Source organism: Prionailurus viverrinus, chromosome A3, assembly GCF_022837055.1.
Source record: "Prionailurus viverrinus isolate Anna chromosome A3, UM_Priviv_1.0, whole genome shotgun sequence".
In the NCBI taxonomy this organism is placed as follows: Eukaryota; Metazoa; Chordata; class Mammalia; order Carnivora; family Felidae; genus Prionailurus; species Prionailurus viverrinus.
In genome coordinates this window covers 26,196,826-26,222,192 of record NC_062563.1, presented here as the reverse complement: position 1 = coordinate 26,222,192, position 25,367 = coordinate 26,196,826, and the positions used below count along the sequence as shown (strand labels likewise).

The window sequence follows — 25,367 nt, the reverse complement described above, 5'->3', positions numbered from 1 at the left end:
AACTAAGGGATGTGCAAGACCTTTAGGGGAGAAAACTGGCAAAAATTTTCGGTAAGGTTGGCAGGCTTGCCCTAGCATAGGAGCGCTTATTAGTAAAGCTATGATGATTAAAAGGGGTGGCAAGGGATAAATGCCAAAGGGAAAAGTCAGTCCAGAAACATCCTACATACATGGGGGGACTTTATAAAAGAAGAGGAGTTGGGACATGCTTGTCATTACGTGTGTTTGGCTTTCCTTATAGGGAAAAATGAGATCCCTACCTCATACCATACACAAGTAAATTTAGATTGTTTAAACTTGAATGGCCATTTTCATTAGAGTTTGGTTTTTTTTTGAGAGAGAGAGAGCACAACGAGGGAGAGGGGTAGTGGTTCAGTGGTGGAATGGGGGGGGGGGAGGAGAGAGAGAGAGAGAGAGAGAGAGAGAGAGAGAGAGAGAGAGAATATCCCAAGCTGGCTCTTTGCCCAGTGTGGAGCCCAATACTGGGCTTGATCCTATGACCCCAGGATCATGACCTGGCTGAAATAGCCAGAAGCTTAACTTAGTGAGCCACCCAGGCGCCCCTTGTATGGCCATTTTCTTTTCTTCTTTTTTTTAATGTTTATTTTTGAGAGACAGAGACAGTGCGAGCAGGGAAGGGGCAGAGAGAGAGAGAGAGAGAGAAAAGAGAACCGGAAGCAGGCTCCAGGCTGTGAGCTGTCAGCACAGAGCCTGACTTGGTGCTTGAACTCATGAACTGCAAGATGATGACCTGAGCTGAAGTCAGACATGTAACCAACTCAGCCAGCCAGACACCCCTTGAATGGCCATGTTCAAAGAAAGAAACGTTTCTTGGACAATATCTGACTGTAAAAGTAACATGAGGATATGGTAGTTCACTCACAAACTACCCTCCCAGGAGACCTGACTTTTTACAGTTAGAGAACAAAATGCTGGAGGAACATGGCTTAATGCATATGCTAGCGTATTAACTGAGACTGTGTTGTACGGACTGTCACTTGACAAAGCTTCATCTTCCCGTCATTCCTCATTCATTGCCTCTCACTACCATCCCCCACTATGGCTGCATGGGATTTAGGCAGTCATTTGTTTGGAGCTTTTGCTATGATAAATGGGACAGCAGTCACCATGCTTGCACTCAGGTCTTGGTAAGAGCTTTGGGCTGGGTTGATTTGTAGCAGAAGAGTCCTGTGTAACAGGATATGGAAGGAACATTTGGCATTTTTAGGTATTGTCATTTTGCCATCTCAAAGGCTCACTCTATCCCCATTGCCTCCATAAGAGGACAGTTGAGATTTAAGGCATTGGCTGTGTGGCAGCAGGAGCAGACTACTGTGAGGGGCAGACACAAGGTGGTGGCTTTTTAGAAATTTGGTCTTCACTTACGCCTTAGGGGAGAGGGCAGTGGGCTCTTCCACTCTGGCTTTGCTAAGGGACACATGACTATAGGAGCGAGCACTGCAGCTCCCAGAATCCTTTGCTCCTTTGCTTCCCACCCATCATTGTCAGAGTTAACCATTGGTTTCCGCTCCACATTTGCACACCCTTCCAAGGGTTTCCCAAATAATTGTAGGGGAAGGGGGCTGCGTTTGTTTATAGGGTAAAAAGCTTGACTCGAAACTCCGCTTTAAGTTGCCTTTTCTTTGCAGATCTTTCTGTACATTCCTTGTGTTTTCTCTCTTTAGTTTAAGATTTTATTTTTAAGGAATTTCTACACCCAAAGTGGGGCTCAAACCCACAACCGTGAGTTGAAAAGTCACACACTCCACAGACTGAGCCAGCCAGGTGCCCCAGTTTTTCCTTTTTCTGTGAATTATCTATAAGGGTAATGGTATATAATTTAATTCCCATCCACTGAAGAACATCTAGATGTTTGTGAGTATTTTGCTAATATGAGCAGTACTGCAAGGAACATGTTCCTATAGCCATTTTTTTTTTTTGCATTTGTCTAATTTGACCCCTGCTGGGATCAATTATTTTAATAATTCTGATCAATATACCAAAGTTCAGTTTTTATTGTACAACGAAAGTGGCGCCTGCAGCCATGGCCTAGAGGCACGGAGCAGTTGTCCACATTCCTTCTGAATGCCCCAGGATGAAGGGATGCTTTTGTGAGGCAGAGCTGGAAAGTCTGGCAGGATGGCACACGGAAATGTGTAAGCCCCGGGTTCTTCTCAAGGTTTCATCCTCTACGTTGGGGGTCCCTAGCACCAACCACCCAGGGAGTTAGGGGAGGTCATCTCATTTCACAAATGATAAAACTGGGGTTTGAGAAAGCCATTGAGGGCTTTTTCATTCCAGCTTTCCATGGATCTGGTAATTTCTGGAATTTAGCAAAGATATCCTAAAAGTCAGGTAAAGACCTTGAACTCTGTGACCTCATACTCTGCCACCAGCCAGGTGGGCAGCCTGTTTCCAGCCTCTTAGACTGTTGTACTTATTGTTCCCACTTCCCTCCTTCTCTCTGCTCACCTGGGTGAGGTGTCCCTACCCAGGTTTCACTTTTGTAACTATACTTAGCATATTGGTTTTAAAATGTCTTTGAGATCTGGCTCCTGAGTGAAGTCTAAACCTCTATCACTTAGCTGCTGTGCAAGCCTGGGCAAGGAATCTGCCCATCTGTTACCTCTGAGCTTCAGTTTACTCATCTGCAAAATGGGGCATCATAAGAGTAAGCTCTCTCTTTTTTCGGTGAGATACATAGTAATTACTCCATCTCAACTATTTTGTTATCTCCGACAAGGGAAGCAGCTAAGAAAGACTTGGGCGGCTGAGGGGGAGGATACAGGAGTCTAGATTTCCCTCCCAGGGGCTGTGGAGAAGACGAAATTTCTTTAAAAGGTGAATGGGAATATCTTTCAACCTCCCTTTTACTTCACGTGATCTCTAACCCCTGGGGGGACTCATGTGGGGCAGGGAAGCCCAAGTGGCCCCGCCTTCTACCTACTTCTCCATCATGTCCACCATCCTCCCCTCTTCCTGTATTGTGCATTTAATTAATGCAATTAACATTTACAAGATGCTGTGAAATGACTGCTGCTGGTGCCAGCCTGGAGGAAGTGAATGACATCACTCCTCAGCCTTATAGCTGGGTCGGGTGGGGGGACGAGTCCCTGAGCCTCCTCCCTGAGTCTAATTGGGGGTGCCACCCACCCTTCTGTCTGCCACATTGCATTTGGACACGTCTGACCTGGTTCAGTTGGGACACAGGCACCCTGCACTAATGAGGCAGAGCCTTGGAGGGAGAACCTTGCGGGTGAGCCCACCCTGTGCTGCTGCCCGCCCCCAAATCATGTGCTGGACCCCAGCTTCTGGGAAAGGGTCAGAGTTCACCACGCATCACGGTGGGTCCTGTCCCTCAGCCCTAAAGTTCCCCACAGTCTCTGGGATGGGTGAGGCAGTGTCCCTAACTAGAATTCTCGGCCGCCGTGTCTTGGCACGGCAGTTACAGGCACGTGCCCTGGACTGCTTAGGCATGAGTCTTGGCATTGCCACCTTGATGGGTGACTTAATTCATCTGAGCCTGTCCAAAGCAGGTTGATAACAGGACCTGCCTCGGGATCTGGTGGGGGCTGAGAGAGCGGTTTGTACCACCTTTAGCTTTTACGGTCGGGACCTGGGCCCTGTTACAACAGTGGGGTGGCAAGGCACGGTTGTTCCGGCTAGCACAGCAAGTACTCTGGAAAAATCCCTCTGGAAGGTGCCATCTCGTTCAGGGTGGTAACCCAGCCAGGCTATCCTCCAGCGCTAGAAAGATCACACTAGGTAAAGCACTCAGCTTGTCTTGGGGGCCGCATTATCCAAGAGGTGGTGGGAAGAGATGACGGTGATTTGTCTCTACCATTTGTTACACGCCTGTCTCTGGTACTAATTTCTTCCTGTTCTCAAGAGCATGTGGCTAAGTTTATGTGTTCTTCTCTAACTTTTCCTGGACTTGAGCACGTTAACAAGTCACGCTGGTCACGTGTGTATTATGTTGCTTAACAAGTGTGTGTTTTGTTGCTTAATCTGTGCCTCAGTTTGTCCATCTGTAAAATAGGGATACTATGCACCACATTGAAGGATTAAATGAGTTGATGCAGCTAGAGCACCGAAGAGGGTGTTGCATATAGGGTAGTAAACGCTGAAAGAAAATTACTGTATCTTTAGGTGAGAGGATTTGTGTGAGGAGGGCCAGGTTATTACTTTTTGGAGCAGGAGTATTGGGAGAAGCCTTCCCGACTGTCACGATGTGGTTTTGGAGTCTGACCAACAGGGAGGTATGTGGTAGAGATGCGGAGGGCTTCCAGGCTGAGGAGGCAGCTGTAGCACATGCCTGGAGGCGCGCTTCATTCATCCTGTGTGTAGAATTGGTCAGGGAGAGGCACTGAGCTGGGCACCTTTCAGCCTGCGCAGGTTCTGGACGCCGGTGTGTGTTGTGACAGTAAGACAGCAAGGCAAGTTCATGTCACTGCACACCCGGGGTGATGCAACTCACATAATCGAATTATACATTGGGAGAGGGGGAGTATTTTAAAATAGCTTCCCCGCTGGGGCGCCTGGGTGGCTCAGTCAGTTAAGCCTCTGACTTCAGCTCAGGTCATGAACTCACAGTTCGTGAGTTCGAGTCCCGCGTCCGGCTCTGTGCTGACAGCTCAGAGCCTGGCGCCCGGTTCCGATTCTGTGCCTCCCTCGCTCTGCCCCTCTCCTGCTCACGCTCTGTCTCTTTCTCTTAAAAATGAACTTAAAACAGCTTTCCCGGGCTAGCCCAGGTAGCTGAGGACACTTAGAGCTGGTTGGTGTCCTTCCCTGAACCTTCCTCCAGTCCTCATGTGCCTAGTTTATAGGGGCAGATTTTTCCTGAATGTTGGCATGCGGCTTTGGGAAGGGTGCTCTGCTCACATGTATGCTTGGTAGACTGGGGGACAGGTTGGCACTGCTGAGGCCCTGGGGGAAGGCCCAAGGTAGTTAATCATTGTCCACTCCTGGCTGCAGGCTCCACCTGGGCCTGTCTAGGAGGGAGTCTCCTGACTGACACAGTAAAGGGCCGTCTGAGGGAATCTTGGGCTCTGGATGAGAGGGAAGTAATGGCCCTCAATTTCAGCCTCTGACCTGCTTGTTACCAGCTTCTGACTGGAAGGCCTCACTGCCCTCCCCCCCTCCCCAAGCTTCTGTGTACCCTTTAGTGTCTTACACCCCATGACGCAGACGCCCTCCTGGTGTCAGGCTACCTAGGTTATTTAGTTCACTGGCTTGGCCAAGGGTAAGACGCTGGGAATTAATTATTACTTGGAACCACACTCCAGCAGTTTTCCTCGGATTTTGGCAGCTTGGCCTCACAGGAACTGGCCGTAGGTCAGCCAACCTGTTCTTCCGGGTCAGGGCTTGGCAGTGAATGGGGGTGAGGAGCAGCTGATCAGACCAGGTCAGGCATTCCTCTGTTTCCGTGGGGCTGGTGAGGTTCCTTAACATGTATCAAGAGAAAACAGACCAAGAAGTGTGGCCCTGTACACCCTGGACCACGTGGGGTAGGTAGATGCCACCATGTGCTATGGATCAGTGTACATTTAGAACCAGAACAATGCTTCTCTAACTTGCACATAATCACCCAGGGGTCTTTCGAACATGTTGGTCTTGACTTAGGAGGTCTAGGGCCAGTGCCTGAGATTTTGCAGCTCTGACCAGCTCCCAGGTGATTTCCAGAGGTGCTGCTCCCTGGGCCTTATGGGAAATACAGCAGGGGTCTAGTTGGCCCCATGCCCTGGCCTGGGGGACGGACAGGGGCAGAGGATGGCTTCGGGACCCCAGGGCACACCGCCCATCCACCTGGGGGCGCTGCAGTCCAATTCAGACCGCTCCCCACATCGCCCCCTGGTGGATGTGGTGCCACATCACTATTGCAGTCCACCGTCCTGTAGCCTAGAGGATGTTTCTAGAAGCTACCCTGGGAGGCTAGTGTGCGTCATCTGGTACGGTACGGTACGGTGCGGTGAGTTCCCAAGATGGGGCACAGGGGTTGGGAGTGCTCAGTGCTGATGAGCAGCCTTTTGTTCAGGAAGCTTTTCCCAAGAGCTCAGGAAGCTTTTCAGTCCAGAGCAATAGGGTGTGGTGGCAAATACCTCTGGAGTAGTTTGGGGGGAAAGTAAGGAATGGGTGTCTGGGGGCCTCATCTACTACCTAGGTTCTAGTTTTGCCTTGGTGCCCTACCTCTTAGGTGTGATTTTTGGCCTTGGAGACTAATCCTGTCTGTCAGTTTTCCTTTTCTATAAAATGGGCCCATAATCGCATTAATAGGCGTAAATGAAAGGTGCACGCTCTTGCAGCCAACATCCGTTGAAGACCAGGATGAAGGTCGCACAGCCCTTCAAACCTTCAGCGAGGACCTGGCCTGAGCTGGTCTGAGCTGAATAGCCTGGTGATGATGCAGTTACCAGGACGGGCAGCAGTGGGGAGACAAAGGCCCAGAGGTGGGGTGAGGCTGGAGCAGATGGGGAGCATGCCCCTTGTTAACTGCCCCAGTCCTTTGCCTGTGCTCCTCCATCCTTTCCCTTCTTGGGAACTTGGGACTCTGAGCCCCAGCTGGTGAGGGAGGAGGGGAGTGAGCGACAGGCCAGCAGACCAATGGGCCCCTGAGGTTGGGGTGGGGCGGGGCTTGTGCTGCCATGGAGAGGAGAGAAGCTGTTCTGTGGGGGAGGAGGGGGCGGGTGGGAAGAGGACCTGGAGATTGAGGGGAAGGGAGAGAGCAAACAAAGGGGTCAGGAGGGAAAATAATGCACTGGCTTCCTGAGGCCCTGCGGAGGCTGGGCAGGGAGAGGGGGCCAGGGGCAGAGGGGACCAAGGCTGGCTGCAGGCAGACCCGGGCAGGCGGGTCCTAAATGGCATTGTTTGAAGTGGCCGGCTAATTGCACAGAACAGCCTGAGCCTCAGACCACAGCCCAGCCCCCTCCTCTGTCCTGGGTGCTGGTGTCTGAGCCTTCGGGCCGCCTGGCCACATGGAACCAAGTCCTGAGCCTCCGAGTTTGGTGAGGGGGGCAGGCTACGGGGTGGGGGGGGGGGGCAGCCTGGGTGGGGTCCTTGGGTAGGAGTATCACCCGGAGAATATGTCAAGGGGCCTCCCTTGGCCTGAGGACGTAGAGCCATTGGTGGGAGGTTTGGGGTGTGCTGCCCCCTTGTGCCCTTGTTTCCCTGCTACCCTACCTATTCTGGCCCCTCCTGCAGGAAACAATGAAGGGAGACACCAGACAACTCAACAGAGAGGAGGACGCCAGCGGGAGGGAAGACTCCATCATCACTAACGGGGGCTGCAGCGACCAGTCTTCTGACTCCAAGGATGCGCCCTCACCCCCCATCCTGGAGGCTATCAGCACCCCGGAGATCAGAGGTGGCCGGGCTAGCGGGGAGGAGGGGTGGGACAGACAGGCCCTGCAGCTGGGACATGAGCCTCCGAGCAGGCTCGAGGCAGGTTGTGGGGAGAGGCTCTGGTCTCTGACAAGCCCCGCCACATCTCCCAGGAAAGAGAAATGGATGGAGGCAGAGCCCGGCCCGTTTCTCATCCCTGTCCACAGCCCTTGCCCCCCTTCTCGCCTCAGCTGGGAATCTGAGGAGGTAACCCCGGGGTGATGACCCCTGTCCTTTTCCAGTCATGATGGGGGGGAAGGTTGCAGCATAGCCTGGGGTCTTTGGCTCTTCTGCAGAGGGACCCCTCTCCCCTTGCAGGTGATTATGTGGCAAGAAGACACTTGCCACATATGTGGGGGAGGATCTGAGGCTTGCTTCCTTTGCCATCCTGCCCTCCCTGCCCCTCCCCTCCACAGTTCTGGATCACATCACCTGGGATTCACCCCACTGAGATTTCCTGACCCAGCTGGTTTGGAAACTCCTGTATTGTCCCATCCTGTTGTTGAAATCCTCTAGAGCTGTGCTGTCCAATAGGACACTCTACGAGGGTGAAGTGTTCTGTTTCGGCGTGGTGCGCTAGAATAGCCACTAGCCACATGCGAGCACTTGAAATGTGGCCGATATGGCAGGCACTGGACTGTTCATTACTTGCAGTTGGTGGCCATAATTCTGGAAGGAAATTGATGCCTTTCCTGCCGAGTACCTTCAGTCATTGTTTTGGGTCCTATTATGTGCCTGGCCCTGTGCCCTGTTGCCTTATGAATACATTGAAGGGAAATCAGATCCTGAGGGGCTCAGTTAACCCTCTGAGGATGCCAGTGGGTCTAGAGAGATCTCTGCCCCCAACCCAGAGAGGAGACTACAGGGGACAGCAGGTCAGCGAGGGAAGACACGGCTGCCCCCCGGCCCGGAGGCTGGCCCTTCCACAAAAGACAAGACCGGTTCTTTTCTCCAGGCCGAAGATCAAGCTCACGACTGTCCAAGAGGGAGGTCTCCAGTCTGCTAAGTTATACTCAGGTATGTGTCCTCTCGTCCCTTGTGCAGGATTTGGGAATTCCCTTGAGTGGCATCCAGTAAATACTTGTTGACTGACGGATTTGAAAACTACTAAGCACACAGAGGGCTTTGAACAACCTCATGCATGAAGGCATTTTCTGCTACGTGCCAAGTCTTTTTTTTTTAAATCATAAACATTAATTTTACTCCATTTTAAAGTTTTTTTACTAAATGCTTCCCAGCATATTTCTGAAATTCTCATTTTCCCAGTCCGGAGGATCCAATTACATTGATAAAGTTTTAATGTAGTAAAATTGCTCCTTTTATTCCTGGAATGAGCCCAACTTGTTTGTGGTGTGTTTTCAATCTGATTTCCTTTCACATCTATTCGTGAATAAAGTGGATGTGTGATTTTTTTTTTTTTTATTTCTTGGAATATATTTGTGTCTGGTTTTGATCTCAGGGTTATGTGGCCTCAAGGATTTTTTTCCCCTCACGTTGGAAAGAACTTGCCTTAGGGGACTTCTAACAATCATTGCAATGTCTTTTAACGGCTGCTGCAAAGTCAAGGTTTCTACTTGATCAATTTTTTTTCCACCTTAGAGTCTTCCCATAATTTTTTTTTTTTTATTCCCGACATCATTTATGCCTTTCTTGTTCTTATTAATCATAGTAGAGTTGGGTTTTTTTTTTTTTTCCCAATTTGGTTACTTTTTTGAAAGAGCTGGTGTCCAGCGTTGGGTACAAAGTTACGGACAAGTGTAAATTCACATTCGCATGGCTTCTGTTCTGCTGGAGGGCAACCAGTGGACGCCCAGAGGATGAGCATAAGAGCTGCGTGGATATTTGGGACTGGGTGCTCAGGACACCTGTTTTAGCTCCGGTGGACCATCAGCAGGAGTGGCAATGGAACCTCCGGCCTGAGCATTTCCTGAGTCTGGCCTTGAGTGAGGCCTGCGTTGCTTGATTCTCTTTATATTCCTGTTGTGCTGTAAGAAAAGTACTGTTACAGTTTTTAAAATTTTTTTAATGTTTATTTATTTTTGAGACATAGAGAGACAGAGCCTGAACGGGGGAGGGTCAGAGAGAGAGGGAGACACAGGATCCGAAACAGGCTCCAGGCTCTGAGCTGTCAGCCCAGAGCCCGACGCGGGGCTCGAACCCATGGACCGCGAGATCATGACCTGAGCCGAAGTCGGCCGCTTAACCGACTGAGCCACCCAGGCGCCCCAGTACTGTTACAGTTTTAAAGAGTGAAATGGACTCACTCAAGGCCTCAAAATTGGCAAGTGAAGTGAAAAAATCAAGTTCTTACTATTACATCCAAAACTCAGGCTGCTTACCAGTGCACAGGTTTTTGGGTTTTGCTGTGTAGCATGGGACATGTTCTAGGGGTTCTTCATTGGTTCATCGGTGCCATTTCTTCCTGGTCCTTGTATCAGGAAGCATCTCCTTTGAGCCTTTGATTTCTCCCACTTAATTGTGCAAATTGACCAGCTCTCCCTGTTAGTCCTAGCCAAATCAGTCTCCCCAAGGTGCAGATCCCGATTGCATTCATACCGTATCTTAGATTTTCTGATTCCACTGTTTGTGTGTGTGTGTGTGTGTTTTTTAGTGTGTATTTATTTTTGAGAAGAGGGGGGAGGGGCAGAGAGAGAGAGAGAGAGAGAGAGAGGGAGATGGAGAATCTGAAGCAGGCTCCAGGCTCTGAGCTGTCAGCACAGAGCCCGACATGGGGGTTGAACTCATGGACCGTGAGATCATGACCTGAGCTGAAGTCAGACACTCAACCGACCGAGCCACCCAGGCGCCCCAGGGGTTTTCTTTTTTGATCATGTCTTGAATTTGTGATCCCCAGGGTAAGCCACTGTAATGTCTTATTGGAACAAAATATTTTGAAAATATTTCCAGGTAACTTGGGCCAGTATTGTTTTCAGTACGATTGACTTTTCATTCTTAAACCGTTTGGGGTTATGTCACCTTTTGATAACATTTAAAGTTCATAATGCTTTCATTCATAAAGGATCTGACGGGTGATGGAGATGGCGAAGGGGAAGACGGGGATGGCTCTGACACCCCAGTGATGCCAAAACTCTTCCGTGAAACCAGGACTCGGTCTGAAAGCCCAGCTGTAAGTCCCCCACTTCTGAGCCCAGGCACTTCCAACCAGACATAGGCCTGCATAAACACACACACACACACACACACACACACACACACACACACACACACAACCAAAAAACGGTCTTGCATCCTCCAGAGAGAACTTTGGAGAGAGAGGTGAATACATGTTTTGAAAGTGGAGAATGACAGACAGCAAGGCTCACGGATAGTCAGTGAAGGTCTTCTCTCCCGTGGTAGTGTTTCAGGTGTTTCAGCTCTTTTCGGACACTCCTGGCTGCAAGTGCCCGAGACTGCTAGTTTGTAGGTGAATGGCTCAAATGCCTATTCCCTCTGGCACTCATTTCCGTAAGTGGAGTCTGTGACTTAGTGTGTGGTGTGGAAACGGGTAGGCGATTGTTGCTAGTGGCCTCCCACCCCATTAGAGAACAGGCTGACGCTCGAGGACCGTGGCGGGTCTAGTTTACGGTCTCCGCCAGCATATGATGGAGGTCATCCCCATTACAGAGGACAGAAAAATCTGGTAACTAACCCAAGGTTAAACATTGATTCTTGCGTGCAGGATTCGAATACAGGAGTGCACCACCCAAGTTCATGCCACTTTGAGAAAGGAGCCTAAGGGCTTCTCATCCAGCTGCTTGATCCACTACCTTCCAGAAGAAGACAACAGTCACTCTAATGCTTTGGGGGGACAAAATGTTTGGTTTGGGGTAAACTGGATGTTATTTCCATTCAATCTGCAGGTGCCAGTTGCCTCTGACGGGCAGTGCGGGATCTGCTGTGGACCATCGGCAGCCCTGCTGGCACCCTACCCCTTCCCCCAGTAACGGGAGTTTCTGGGGGAGATCCTTTCAGCCCAGAGTCCTTCCCTGCTTACCCACCTCTTCACTTCTGGGGACTTGAGGTGACCCCTCAAGTCCGAAACTCCATGCCTGTAGTCACCAAAGGCCTCCTGCTTATCCTCTCTTGCTTCCAGGTCCGAACCCGAAATAACAACAATGCCTCCAGCCGTGAGAGGCACAGGCCCTCCCCACGCTCCACCCGAGGCCGGCAGGGCCGCAGTCACGTGGATGAGTCCCCCGTGGAGTTCTCAGCTACCAGGGTTGGTTCCCCGGACACCCCCAGTCTCTTAAGTGGAAGATCCGCCTCTGTCACTGTGCCACTGAAAGCAGCCGGCGTTTAACCTATATCTGTTCCTCACACTCAGCACCTTTTCAGGGTCTTGCCTTTCCTTTCGCTCCCGGGTGCTGGGTAAGCTTCTCTCCTGGCCTGATCCTGGATGGAACCCTGGTGGAATGTGAGAATTCCCTGTTGACTGGGTTCTTGCTCCTCCTTGGGAATGAGTTCAACTCCACTGACTCCAGAACTGTTTTGTCTCCCTAGTATCTTCACTGACTGTCTTGAGGCAACCCCAGTGGTCACAACAATTCTCCACTCCTGTTGCAAGGCTGGGCACACAATAAGCATTTAAGGAAACCAGTGGCCCTCTCTGAGCTTGGCTCGGGAGTCTCTAGACATCACTCATGCTTACTCTGCCTTTGTCCTATCTGTCATGATTCTGTCCCTGTTCTGATGGAGGTTGCTTTTTCCCACCACTCAAGGGGTGCTCACTCGTTCCTGGAAAACCGTCCTTGGTGGTGTCTGTTCTCAACTCACACCTTCACGCTTCAGGCTTGCCCGGGATCCAGCTGGGGGGACCACCGGTCTCCGGTCACCTGCCTGGTTTGCTGTGGCCCAAGATCTGTGTCCTTCTGTCCACAGTCCCTGAGGCGGCGGACAGTATCCTTGGCAGGCACACCGTGGCCATCCCCCGCCAGCCCCTACCTCACCATTGACCTCACAGATGATGATGTGATGCCCCAGAGCAGCAGTACCCCCTACGCCCGCCTGGCCCAGGACAGCCAGCAGGAGAGCTTGGAGTCCCCGCAGGTGGACGCGGAGGGGACAGATGCCGACAACACCGAATATCAGGTACCACTGGGAAGGCCTATGTAGTAGAGAAGGGCAGCCACTCACCCAGAGGAGCCTACTCCCACGTCTTTTTTTGGTCACATCTATTCTAATATTTAAATTTCTTTTCCATATGCACCAGTCCTTCCTTCACCCAACTTATCTGCCAGACATAATTCAAACATCTAATTGATTTCCCGAACATCACATTTGTACCCCCAAATAAGCGTACCCTGTTTGTACATGCTTCTGTTCGTCCTGTTTTACGTACAATTGGAGACCAGCCATTTTCACTTATTAGGAACTGGAGTTGTCTCACTTTCTTTCTTGTCTATAACCCATCAGGTATATAGTTCATAATTAACCAGTTGGGCTCAATTATTTCACTCCAGCATTGCTGCATGTATGCATACATGTCTGCATATATCATGTAGATAACCTTTTTTTCTTATGTATATCAGACTATAGGTATATTTTCATAACTTGTTTTCATGGGCATCTCACATTTTATGATAAGCTTTTTATGTGCAAACGTCCATATATTTTTTTTTTTTTTGCATTTCAATGCCTTTGTAATAATCTGTGTAATGGCCTGTGGTGGGAATACCCAGTGATTGTCATTATTTACTCTAATGTTATGCTCTGTGAGTTTTCAGTCGACAACTTTCATTCCTAGATACTAGGTTAAATGTATTTGTGAAATGTTGTAAATCTAATATAATCCCATGTTCCTATCATAACCAAACTGGTCCCTTATTTTCAAGGGGTTCAAACTCATAGTTTTAATTTTTTTAAAGTAATCCTTGCACCCAATGTGGGGTTCAAACTCACAGCCTCAAGATCAAGCACCCCTCAGCTGGGCACTTGTTTTTTAATATTTATTTTTGAGAGAGACCCCATGAGAGCATGGGGGAAGAGTCAGGGAGAGGGGGACAGAGGATCTAAAGTGGGTTCCACGCTGACAGCAGAGAGCCTGCGGGGCTCCAAGTCACCAGGAGATGGAGATCATGACCTGAGCCGAGGTTGTACCTAGGCTCCCACGGGCCCCCATGCTGGGCACTTTGGAGGGAGCCCCAAGTTGGTCCCTCAGCAGTGGCCATTGGGGTCAGTGGGGTGGGCAGGACTTTTCCTTGGCCCAGGCAATCTGTCTCATTGGGATTCTTTCTTATGGTTCTTCCTTCTAGGATGGGAAGGAGTTTGGAATAGGGGACCTTGTGTGGGGAAAGATCAAGGGCTTCTCCTGGTGGCCTGCTATGGTGGTGTCATGGAAGGCCACCTCTAAGCGACAGGCCATGTCCGGCATGCGGTGGGTCCAGTGGTTTGGTGACGGCAAATTCTCCGAGGTGAGTCCGGTGCAAGGTAGGCTCCCGGGCCACAGACCTGCAGAGTTTTCCTCCCTTCCTTGTACGCTTGATGTTTTACGATAAAAGGCCCGTGATTGCTTTCTCCAGATGGATGAGGCTATTTGACTCAGTATGTCTAGGAAAGATAAAAATTTCTTGTTAAATAGCATAAACACATATTTAGGGTCTCATGGGGCTTAGAGCTCTGTCTGCTCTTCTAGGAGACAAAAAGCTGGAATGTTCTCTGAATCCAGTTGTGGCCACTTGTGCTCTCTTTTTTACTTTCTATGGATTCCTATGGAATTGGGAATGGCCACTTGGGTAAGCACCCTCAAAGATCTTTGGAGAAGCTTAGAAGAGACAGGAAGGGTGGTCTCTGCCTCTGAGTATCATTTAGCCCTGGAGGCATGTGGGGAGGAGCATGTCTGGCTGGGCCTAGGGTCACCTGGTGACAGTTCTGAAAAAGTTCAACTCAGAGTACCGACTTAAGAGTTTGTTGATTATGTTCTTTTTGTTGCTGATGATATATATATCATCTAATGTTATATATATATAGATTATATATATCTAATTTTGGTATGATTAACATGATTATGTTCTTTTTGTTGCTGATATATATATCTAATGTTTATTTTATTTTTGAGAGATAGAGTGGGAACAGGGGAGGGGCAGAGAGAGAGGGAGACGCAGATTCTGAAGCAGGCTCCAGGTTCTGAGCTGTCAGCGCAGAACTTGACACGGGCTCGAACCCACGAACCGCGAGATCACGACCTGAGCAGAACTCGGATGCTTAACCTATGGAGCCACACAGACGCCTCTGTTGTTGCTGACATTAACCACTTTATGTTCTTTCTTGATGAGAGTCTGTGGGACAATAGCTGTGTTGGGCATGAATCAGCCACTTTTGATTTCTTACCTGTCCAAAGCACACTATGAGATCTCAGGTTTTGATGAGAATAGTGTAGGCAATACTTTGCCTGGGATGGTCTCTTTTCAAAATGTTAGTCCAACCTTCAGCACGTCCAGAGGTTAGATGAGGAACAACAAACTGGGCTGGGATGGAGGCAGATGTGGTAATGGAGGGACATTCAGTACGTCTGTGTGATCCAGCATCAAGTTGAGGTTCTGTTTTTTCCCACGATTTGGGCTTCCTCGGGATCATTTGCCATAAACACATTGAAATTCCCAATAGGCAGGACAAGGAGGATTTGAGTCCCCCTGGTAGGCAGAATACACGTAGATACTCTGTTTGACCAGCAGAGGGAGCAGGTCAACAAATGTCCTGGGCTTGGGCTCTCCCTGAAGCCTCTAACTGAAGGATGTGGGCTATGAGTTCTGTGAAATGAAGCAGCAAGGATTGTTTGTAACTGCTTTCGCCCAGTGAGACACAAATTGAGCTTTGCAAGGCTGGTCTGATGTTAGTAAGATGATGTGGGGGGGCTACTAGCATTATAGGATAGGGTTGCAGTGCAGGTCGTGGTGTTTGGGGTACACATTGCATGCAATAGAGCAGTTCAGGACTGGGAACAGGACTGGTGTTTTCAATGTACAATCACACCGACCCCTAATTTCTTTTAAATGCTTTTTTTTGAAAGCTTATTTTGAGACTGAGAGAACTCAAGTGGGGAGGGGCAGAAAGAGAGATGTCGAGAGAATCATAAGCAGGTTCTGCAGTGTAAGCACAGAGCCTGACGCGGAACTCAACTCAAAAACTGACATCGTGACCTGAGCCCAAATCAAGAATAGGACGCTTAGGTGACTGATCCACTCAGCAGCCTCCCCCTCCTCCCCGGTCCCCGCCCCCCGGCCAGTTTTTTATACGTGGTGGCAATTCCCTGCCATGGAAGGTCAGGATTAGAGGTATAAGCACAAAACGGAAGTTGGCATGACAGAGCATGCGCTGTGGGGAACCAGACATCACCTGTCTTTCAGTGCTAATCAGCATCCCAGGACAGGAGTTTCATCCCCTCCTTTTGGCGGCCTGATTAGTTCATGCAGGCCCTGGAGACTTGGGGAATATATGGGTATTTAGCCCCAGTGGAAGGCACATATCAACAAATCAACATAACTAGAAAGTACTTACTTTTGCCACACTATTCTCTAAACATGTACATTAAATTCCCTTAATAAAAGGCTAAATAGTTAATCTCAGCTGTCATTTGTCATGCTCATGAAGGAGGGAAGGACATGTACAAAAGCACCAATATTGGAACGTCCACTGTGCATGTCAACACTGAGATGGGGCCCACACAAGGGACCTGTGGGTCATTTGGTCTCAGAACATAACACAAATACAGGGCGCATCCTCCATCTGGAGAATCCTACTTTCTCCCATTTGGAGTGTCATGTTCACTGTGCTTCTGGCAAGAGGGTGTGTCAGAGGCTGTGTACCAGTTCTGTTTTCTACTTTCTCTAACCTCCTTTTCAGTCTGTGAACATGATCCCCAGGAATAAGCCTGGGAGAGATACAGGCTGCAGACGGGTGTTGATGATGGCTTTCTCTTTCAGGTGTCTGCAGATAAGCTAGTGGCCCTGGGGCTGTTCAGCCAGCACTTTAACCTGGCGACCTTCAATAAGCTGGTGTCTTACAGGAAGGCCATGTACCATGCTCTGGAGGTAACATGGTGGTGGGTGGTGGGGGTCTGGACCCAAGAGCAGAGTTAAAGCAAGTGACGTACAGAAAGCCAGCTCAGGCCACAGCATAGCCAGTGCTAGCACGGAGGGGACACATGAAGTGCGTGCAAATATGACAGTAGCCTGATGCTTGAGAAGAAAAGGAAGGGATTTGAGACTTCCATGCCTTCCCGGCTCTATGCCCCCTTCTCCGTGTACTGCCAGAGGGGGGAAGAGCACTGGGAGGTGGGAGACCATATTCCTATCTGTCGAGCTTTTCCAGAGCCTCAAAAGCTGCTGGAGAGCAGCTGAGGCCTCTTCCCCTTGTCTGTGGGGGATCCATCAGGCTGTCATTCCCTTTACCTTGACGTGGAAAGAAAATGGCCAGTGGCCTCGGTCCAGCATTTGTGAGCCAGGCTTTGTGCTTATATGACCTGTAAAACATCATAGTGCTTCTGTAATAGGACTTAACACTTGATGTCTCCCCAGCTTTTGGGGAAAAAAACCACAAGAAATCTGGAGCTTTCTTAGAGGCAATGAGACTGTGCTGTGGCCGATGCCTCTCCTATATCTAAGTGACAGAGCTAATTCTGATCCTCTGGCCTCTGAGAGGGAGCTGACCACTCAAAGCCCAATGGGGAAGAGATGCTCTTTGGTGCCTGCATGGAGAGACTTCATTCTCTGCATGGCCTCCTGCCTGTCTCCGTACACAGGCACCCCCCCCCCCCCCCCCCGCCCTAACCCCAGTCACATACCATAGCCCAGGACAGCTGCTAGGCTATGAAAGGGGCCAGTGTGAAGAGGAATGCAGGCCCCCGCTGGGTGAATCCCTGGGTGTGGCCTGGCAAGCATCCACCCCTCCTGTTCATCCCGCTTCTTTATCTCCACAGAAAGCCAGGGTGCGGGCTGGCAAAACCTTCCCCAGCAATCCTGGTGACTCCTTGGAGGACCAGCTGAAGCCCATGTTGGAGTGGGCCCACGGGGGTTTTAAGCCCACCGGGATTGAGGGCCTCAAACCCAACAACAAGCAACCAGGTGGGATTGGGTCCCTGGGCAGCACCCACCATCAGCTGCTGGTGGGGACAGTCTTGGGAAATGCAGTCACCCCTTGCTGCCACCTACCCTACCCCGGCTTCCCAGCAAGCTGGCAGCCCTGGAGCATTTTCACCCTGTGAACCGCCAGGGAAGCTGGAAAAGTGAATAGGCCAGCCTTTTCCAGCTTCCCTGGTTACCCTTCTTGCTAAAGGTCAAGTATGCGTAATTGGGATTGAGTCTGTTGCAGAAACTTGAGTAAATAGAAGGCCAAGATGGAATTGTCACTGATGCCCTTTTATAAATTTCTCTTACAAGTTTTTGCATATTTATTTTGAGAGAGAGAGAGCACACTTGCGAGAGTGAGAGGGGCAGAGAGAGAGGGGGGAGAGAATCCCAAGCAGGCTCCGCTCTGTCGGCAGCACAGAGCGCCATTTGGGGCTTCATGTCACAAACTGAGATCATGACCTGAGCTGATACCAAAATGGGTGTTTAACTATTTGAGCCACCTAGCTGCCCCATTAGTGCCCTTTTGTTTAAAAAGGAAAACAAGGGGCGCCTGGGTGACGCAGTCGGTTAGGCGTCCGACTTCAGCCAGGTCACGATCTCACGGTCCGTGAGTTCGGGCCCCGCATCGGGCTCTGGGCTGATGGCTCAGAGCCTGGAGCCTGTTTCTGATTCTGTGTCTCCCTCTCTCTCTGCCCCTCCCCCGTTCATGCTCTGTCTCTCTCTGTCCCAAAAATAAATAAACGTTGAAAAAAAAATTTAAAAAAAAATAAAAAAATAAAAAGGAAAACAATAATTAAGCTGTGCTTACTGGAGAAAACTTGGGAAGACTTAACCCTTCCCCAAACCCCACAGGCCACCTCCATTCAGAAAGCAGCATCATCCATGCTAAAGGTTTGACCGGCACCGTATTTCCTCTCTAGGTGTGGTTTCACATTGTCACTCCCAGGAATCCCAGATGTCTGAAATCCAGGATTTTATTCGTCTTAACAATCCATACGTTTAACATAGTATTTTCTGTTTTGTTTTGTTTCCCTCTCCCCACAAATAAGTGGTTAATAAGTCGAAGGTGCGTCGTGCAGGCAGTGGGAAGTTAGAATCGAGGAAACACGGTACTCCCTTCCCGTATTTTGACTATGCACTGTTTTCTCTGCACTTTCTTTCAATTTCTTGCATATACAGTGGTCACTGGGAACGAATCCAATCTGTTAAAAAGTCAACCTGAGCTCACACCTACCCCTTCACTCCCATCCCTCACAACTGCCCTCCAGGTTAACGTTGTTGGGTGTGCACACCCTCCCAGACTTTTCTATACACTAGTTGGATTCCTGCTTTCCCTTAATTTCTCAACTCTAATGGTATGTGCACCGTCAAATGTAATTTTGTCACTAAAGGGTTCTTACGATTTCTGATGACTATAATTTTCCTTTACCATGCTCCTTATAGATATTCACAGGTTGAATAAAAATATAAAAGGAATGTATAGAAACAGAAACAATGGCCATATAATATAATTTAAATTTGTTCTGGTAGCAGCGTTGGAGAGAATACAAGAAACAGGTGAAATTAACATAAATCATGTACTTAATCTAATATTTCCAACATTTTGGCATTTCTAAGTCAATATAAAAATTATGAGTTTGGATTTTTCTAAATCTATATTTTTACATGTCTTATGATATCTCAATTTGCGTGCTGAATTTTTCATTAGAAATAAGTGATATATTTTTTAGAGATGTCCGAGTTCCAAATGAGCTGTTTGGTTGGCTTAATTGGGCAGGTTTTTTTTTTTTTTTCTTTTAAGTTATGTAAGTATTCTCACCCCGTGTGGGACTTGATTCCATGACCCCGAGATCAAGAGTGCCCTTCTTACTGAGCCAGCCAGGCTTTTTCAATGGGCAGTTGTTAAATTTACATCAAAATTAAGTATAAAATGCCTTTGCTGAGTCAGCACAAGTCACATCTCAAGTGCTCAGTCACTACCTGTGGCTGTTAGCCAGCGTGCTGCACATCAGAGGCCAGGCTTTGTCTGATGTTCCCGGTGCTGGGTCTATGGGGATGTATTCTCTTATACTCCTGGCTGTTTAAACCCCTGTAAATAAATACAGAGTGAGGGATTTTGAATTCCTCTGACTTGTCCATAGAGGGGCGGTCGGGCACGCAGTGTGGACCCATGTCATGGCCCAGGTGCGGCTGGCACCCAGGCATGGTCCTGTCCTGGGGTCACGGTTTCCCCGCACCCCCCTTTGCCCCCACATCCCAGCCACGGCTGCCATCTCCTCACCTTTCCCAGAGAACAAGACCCGAAGACGCACAGCCGATGACTCGGCCACCTCGGACTACTGCCCCCCACCCAAGCGCCTCAAGACAAACTGCTATAACAATGGAAAAGACCGAGGAGAGGAGGACCAGAGTCGAGGTGACTATGGGGCGGTGAGGAGGCTGGCGGCCTGAGCTCACCCACTTGGGGGGGTGGGGGGGTGGGGGGGTGGGGACAGTACGGAGGGCCGTTCAGCAAGCGAGTGTGGCTTAGCTGATGAGTAACAGGCTACCTGACGCCATGTCCCATCTGTTTTTTTCTCAACAGAACAAATGGCTTTGGATGTTAGCAACAACAAGGGTAGCCTGGAAGGTAATGTACTCTCCTTTGTAGTGGTCTTCCTTCTTGCCCTGAGTAGTGCTAGGATGTACCCTGGCCTGTTTATCTGCCCTGTGGGAGTTTAACCCAGTGCTCTGTGCCTTGACCTTGGGCTGGGGTGCGGACATCTTAAGTTGCTACATTTAATGCAGTGAATTGTCTGACTTTCACAGAGACTGATCCTACCCCCTTGAGTATGTAGGAATGGGAGGGTTGGCAGTTTGTCCTCAGGGAACTCCAAAGGAAACCATGACGTATGACATCTTTAGTCTTTCTCAGCGAAGAGCCAGAATGGGATTTGAGGTAAAAGGCTGACAGACTTCACCACCATCACTCTCTCAGGCTAACTCTGGTCCATTTGTCCTGGCTGGGAACGAGCCCCTGGAATTGCCCAGAATGTATCTGAAGGAATTCAGAATGTGTGAGGATGGATGGACTCTCTCTTGCTTCCTTAGCCTGATGTCCGTTAGTCAGCAAATAACTTTTTGAGTGGTTCCCTCAGTGCTGGGTAGGAAAACAATCGCTCCTGACCCACAGCGCTCTGGGGAGAGCTCAGGTTTGGAGCAGTCCCTGACAGTCCCAGAAACCTTGACCCGTCATCCTCCTATCCCCCAACACTCTGTCACCCATCTGTGCTTCCTGGCTGGGGATGCTTGGTCTCAGGCACTTTCATGACCCTGCCCACATGGTCAGTGATGTGGGCCATTCCTGACCTGCTGAAATGAGGGGAAGGCAGAATATCCTAATGGGAAGGGACCAATGTCCTGAAATCATGACCAGATGACAAGCGATGGGCATTTTTTTTTTTAAGGATTATTCATTTTGAGAGAGAGAGAGAGAGAGAGAGAGGGCGCAGAGAGAGGGCAGAGAGAGCGTGCACAACTGGGAGAGGGGATCAGAGGGGAGAGAGAGAATCCCAAGCAGACTCCATGCTGTTGGTGCCCAGCCTGACGCCAACGCAGGGTCGATCTCACAAACCATGAGATCATGACCTAAGCCCAAATCAAAAGATGCTTAACCGATTGAGCCACCCAAGAGCCCCTCACGTTCCTCTTTAAAGAGTCTCAGGAGTTTTCAGGCCAGGCCCTCCCAAGAACATCCCACTGCTAGAGTGGCCCCTGCTCGGTGTCCTGCCTCAGGTCTTCCATTTGGGCCTTGCCTCTGCCCACCTCACGGGACTTCCTGCCTGGGGCTATGGTTCTGGCCTCTCCCCATCTCTGGAATGGGGACTGTGGGCGCTGCGACTTTGAAGTGTTGCCGAAAAGAACAAAGCGTGAGGAGTTACTTAGCCAGCATGGAGTACGTAACAAGAGCGGTTAGACTCCAGGCTTCCACTGTGCTGTTGTGACCCTACTTGCCAAAAGCTGCATCCCTGTCTTTCTTACAGATAGCTGTCTGTCCTGCGGTAGGAAAAACCCTGTGTCCTTTCACCCTCTCTTTGAGGGTGGGCTCTGCCAGACATGCCGGGTAAGTCCTAACCTGGGGCTTTCCTGCCCCTTCCCCACTGCACTTCCCTGTACTGGCCCAGAGGAAAGCAACCCACGTGTTGGCAATAGAGAAGCCTCTGGTGCAACCCCTGCTCTGAGCTAGGTGCTGCAGAGGGAGGCCATCCTGCAGCGGCACGCAGACCCCTGCTGGGGTCCCTGGACAGGACACCCAGCCACCCGTCATCTGTTCTGTGGCTGCGTCCTAGGGCCTCAGCCAGTGAGCCAGCAGGACCTGGTGGTCCCTGATCTCTGAATTCATGGGCGTTTCTCTCTGGCCGCCAGGACCGGTTCCTCGAGCTGTTCTACATGTACGACGATGATGGCTATCAGTCCTACTGCACTGTGTGCTGTGAGGGCCGTGAGCTGCTTCTGTGCAGCAACACGAGCTGCTGCCGGTGAGCATGGGCCATGGGCTGCGGGCCTGGTCGGTGGCCCTGAGGGATCCGAGGCCATGGTGCTGGGCCCAAGCTGGTATCCCACAGGGCCGTGGTCATCGTGTCCTGGAAGTAGAACTGGGGTGTAGGGATGGGCTTTAGAAACATAGATCTGTGAGGGGGCGCCTGGGTGGCTCAGTCAGTTGGGCGTCTATCTTTGGCTCAGGTCATGATCCCACAGCTCGCGAGTTCAAGCCCCGTGTAGTCAGCCTGCTTCGGATTCTGGGTCTCCCTCTCTCTGCCCCTCCCCCACCCCCACTCATGTGCTGTCCCTTCCTCAAATATAAACAAACCTTAAAAAGAAAAGAAACATAGGTCTGTGAGGGTGGGCGTGGCCCCCTGGAGATGGGCCATTTCTGGTGGGGAGGTTTTCTGTGCAAAGAACCTGTGGGCTGAGGTTGCATGGGCATCCAAGGAAGAGGTTAGCGCAGCCCAGATCATGACCCCGTGCCTTCTAACCCACAGGGAGGCACAACTGGGGCCCCAGGAAGGTTTCAGGCAGTCCGTTGCTCTCTCTAGGGAAGGTGGGGTATGTAGGAGGGCTGCCCGGTGGCTAAGGCGGCCCCCCCTTGGCTACCTGGCACAGGTGCTTCTGTGTGGAGTGCCTGGAGGTGCTGGTGGGCACAGGCACGGCAGCAGATGCGAAGCTGCAGGAGCCCTGGAGCTGCTACATGTGCCTCCCACAGCGCTGTCACGGTGTCCTGCGGCGCCGGAAGGACTGGAACATGCGCCTGCAGGCCTTCTTCACCAGCGACACGGGGCTCGAATACGTAAGCCGGCTTCTTCCCCCAGCACCAACCCACCCCAAGCGCGCTCTGGAAGTCTGTCGGCAAGAGTTAATGGAAAAGATGCGTTGTCCGGACGAGCGTTTGAGAGCCTCAGACCACATCCTCTGCACAGTTCTCGAGCTTCTCTAGGGCTCTCTCTCCCCTCCTCTGTGGCCTCTCATTGATTGAAGGAATGGTTATAGAACTAACCAAGCCTTAGCCTTAGTGGAACTGAAGAGGGAAGGGAAGCCTGTGACTTACTCTTAAGTCTTAGTGGAACTGGGCTCCTTTCTGCAGTCCATGGAGGGAGGCTCCAGGTCATTCCTGGATAGGGTAATGTGTTTCTGTGTGTGTGTGTATCTGTACCAAAGTCGCATCTGTGTTCATGTCTAAGGGTAGAGTGGCCATTCTGTGCCAGAGCTCCCGAGGGGATCCCAGCTAAGAAGCTGCAGACAGAGCACAGGGCTTGTGACTCTCAGAGGAAGGTCAGCCCTCCCCTCCACCAGAGGTTGAGTCTTCCCCCTGCACCTTGACCTCCATGACCTCCTTCTTTAACCTGGCAGGAAGCCCCCAAGTTATACCCTGCGATTCCCGCAGCCCGAAGGCGGCCCATTCGAGTCTTATCCCTGTTTGATGGAATTGCAACAGGTGAGTTTGGAGTTCACCTAGGGATGCTCACCTGCTCCAGGTGTCCCGTCATCAATGCTAAGAAAACCCCCTGGGATGACCTGTTGGTCACTTGTTCTCAGAAAGCCACTGACTCTTTGTTTCTCTCCTCAAACCTCTCCCACCATTTCACCTACCTGGCCCTCCTTTGGGCCTTTCAAAGACAAGTATATCTTAGCTGTGTTGTATTTTGTATTATGCACAAGTATCTTGGACAGTGATTTTCCATTCCATAAGCATAGATCTGTTGGAGGTGAATTAGGCAGTTCTGAGTATCTGTAGTCTTGCTTCCCTTCCACATCCCCAGGTTGCCCAAGTGTAGAATAAACACAAGCCAACGTGCGTGTTGGTCCCGGAAAGTTGGCCCAATTTAACTCATTTAATCCTCAAAGCCACCCTGTGATGCATTGTTAGGAACATCTCCATATTACCAGAGCAGGAAGAAGTAGAAATGAGCTGCTGTGCAGTTTGCATCATTTGTAACTTAATGTGTGTACATTGGTGTCCAGATTCCTCACTCAGAGACAGCTTTTAATGACTGGGTCCGGTCATTACTGGTAGCTTTTCTCCACTCTGTTGGGCCTTATAAAGACTTGTTTGTGTCGGCACAGATAACCCATAGTAGGACTGAGCCTTGGCCATGCCACCAGACCTTAAGAGTTTTCTGAACATGGTTTTGGTGAGGATTCCTGTCCGTGTGTCTGTGTTTGACTGTGCTGGGTGGTAGGTACTGGAGTCTTGGCTAGATCCTGCCGGTGGGTTACGCCAGTTATCCATACATTTTCTTCATGAAACTCCACAAACCAGGGAGCCTGGTGTGGCCAGTGTGTGGTTTCTGTGCCATCCGCCCGAGTTCTCGAGGACAGCCATGTCCTTGCCGGGTCTGGTCTGAGCTCTAGAGATGGCTTAGAATCAACTGCAGGGAGGGCCCCATGGAGGACAACCCTAATGCGGTTTCTGTCCCTGACGCCCTGTAGGGTACTTGGTCCTGAAAGAATTGGGCATCAAAGTGGAGAAGTACGTCGCCTCCGAAGTGTGTGAAGAATCCATCGCTGTTGGAACTGTCAAGCATGAGGGCAACATCAAATACGTGAATGACGTCAGGAACATCACAAAGAGAAACGTGAGGGCTGCCTGCACCCCTGCTGGGCTCTGCCCCACCCCCTCTTCCTCCTTCAGCACTGAGCCCCACAAGTCCTTATGGCTATGTGGTCCCCTTCTCCATGCCCAGGGCTATGGTAGAAGAGAGAACCTGGGCTTACGTCAAGCTCTAGTACCAATATCCACAAGTTGGAAATTATTCATAAAGATTTAGATCTTAGTGTGTCTGGAGCATTAGGTCTTCCTGGGTCATTAATGGAGTTGGGGGAAATAAATGACCAAACAAGATTCTAGTAGTGGGTTCGTTCGTTCTTTCTTTCTTTCTTTCTTTCTTTCTTTCTTTCTTTCTCTTTCTTTCTTTCCTTCCTTCCCTCCCTCCCTCCCTCCCTCCCTCCCTCCCTCCCTCCCTCCCTCCTTTCTTTCTTTCTTTCTTTCTTTCTTTCTTTCTTTCTTTCTTTCTTTCTTTCAGCCCCTTTGTGGGGCTTTAACCCACAAGCCTGAAATCAAGAATCGCATATTCCACTGACTGAGCCAGCCTGGTGCCCCTAGAAGTGGGTTTTCTCAGGGCACCTGGGTGATGCTGTCAGTTAAGCATCTGACCCTTGATCGTGGCTCACATCATGATCTCATGGTTTATGAGTTCGAGTCCCAAATCAGGTCTGTGCTGACAGCAGGGAGTCTGCTTAGAATTCTGTCTCTACTAATTTCTCTCTGCCCTTTTCTGTCTTTATCAAAATAAATAAACTTGAAAAAAATGGGTTTTCTTGATAGTTGCTTGGAACCTAGGCTGCATCCTTCCATCATCACCTCCATCCCTCCCCTAAGAGTGTTTTTCT

General features: G+C 50.2%; 1 protein-coding gene across 7 annotated transcripts in view; it reads left to right on the top strand.

The window, feature by feature from the left end:
• Positions 1-25,367, top strand: part of DNMT3B (DNA methyltransferase 3 beta) — a 42,108-nt gene that overhangs the window by 8,055 nt on the left and 8,686 nt on the right. For 5 of the 7 annotated variants that reach the window (XM_047852096.1, XM_047852098.1, XM_047852094.1 and 2 more), the window contains exons 2-16: positions 7,198-7,360; positions 8,333-8,394; positions 10,397-10,504; positions 11,471-11,596; positions 12,256-12,465; positions 13,629-13,787; positions 16,296-16,403; positions 17,291-17,435; positions 19,732-19,857; positions 20,026-20,070; positions 21,464-21,543; positions 21,846-21,958; positions 22,584-22,767; positions 23,328-23,412; positions 24,408-24,553. In XM_047852096.1, coding sequence (XP_047708052.1) covers positions 7,204-7,360; positions 8,333-8,394; positions 10,397-10,504; positions 11,471-11,596; positions 12,256-12,465; positions 13,629-13,787; positions 16,296-16,403; positions 17,291-17,435; positions 19,732-19,857; positions 20,026-20,070; positions 21,464-21,543; positions 21,846-21,958; positions 22,584-22,767; positions 23,328-23,412; positions 24,408-24,553 — 1,854 coding nt within the window. In that variant the 5' untranslated portion in view covers positions 7,198-7,203. The remainder of the gene's footprint in view (positions 1-7,197; positions 7,361-8,332; positions 8,395-10,396; positions 10,505-11,470; positions 11,597-12,255; positions 12,466-13,628; positions 13,788-16,295; positions 16,404-17,290; positions 17,436-19,731; positions 19,858-20,025; positions 20,071-21,463; positions 21,544-21,845; positions 21,959-22,583; positions 22,768-23,327; positions 23,413-24,407; positions 24,554-25,367) is intronic. The other 2 variants (XM_047852100.1, XM_047852097.1) reach the window with 1 other exon arrangement.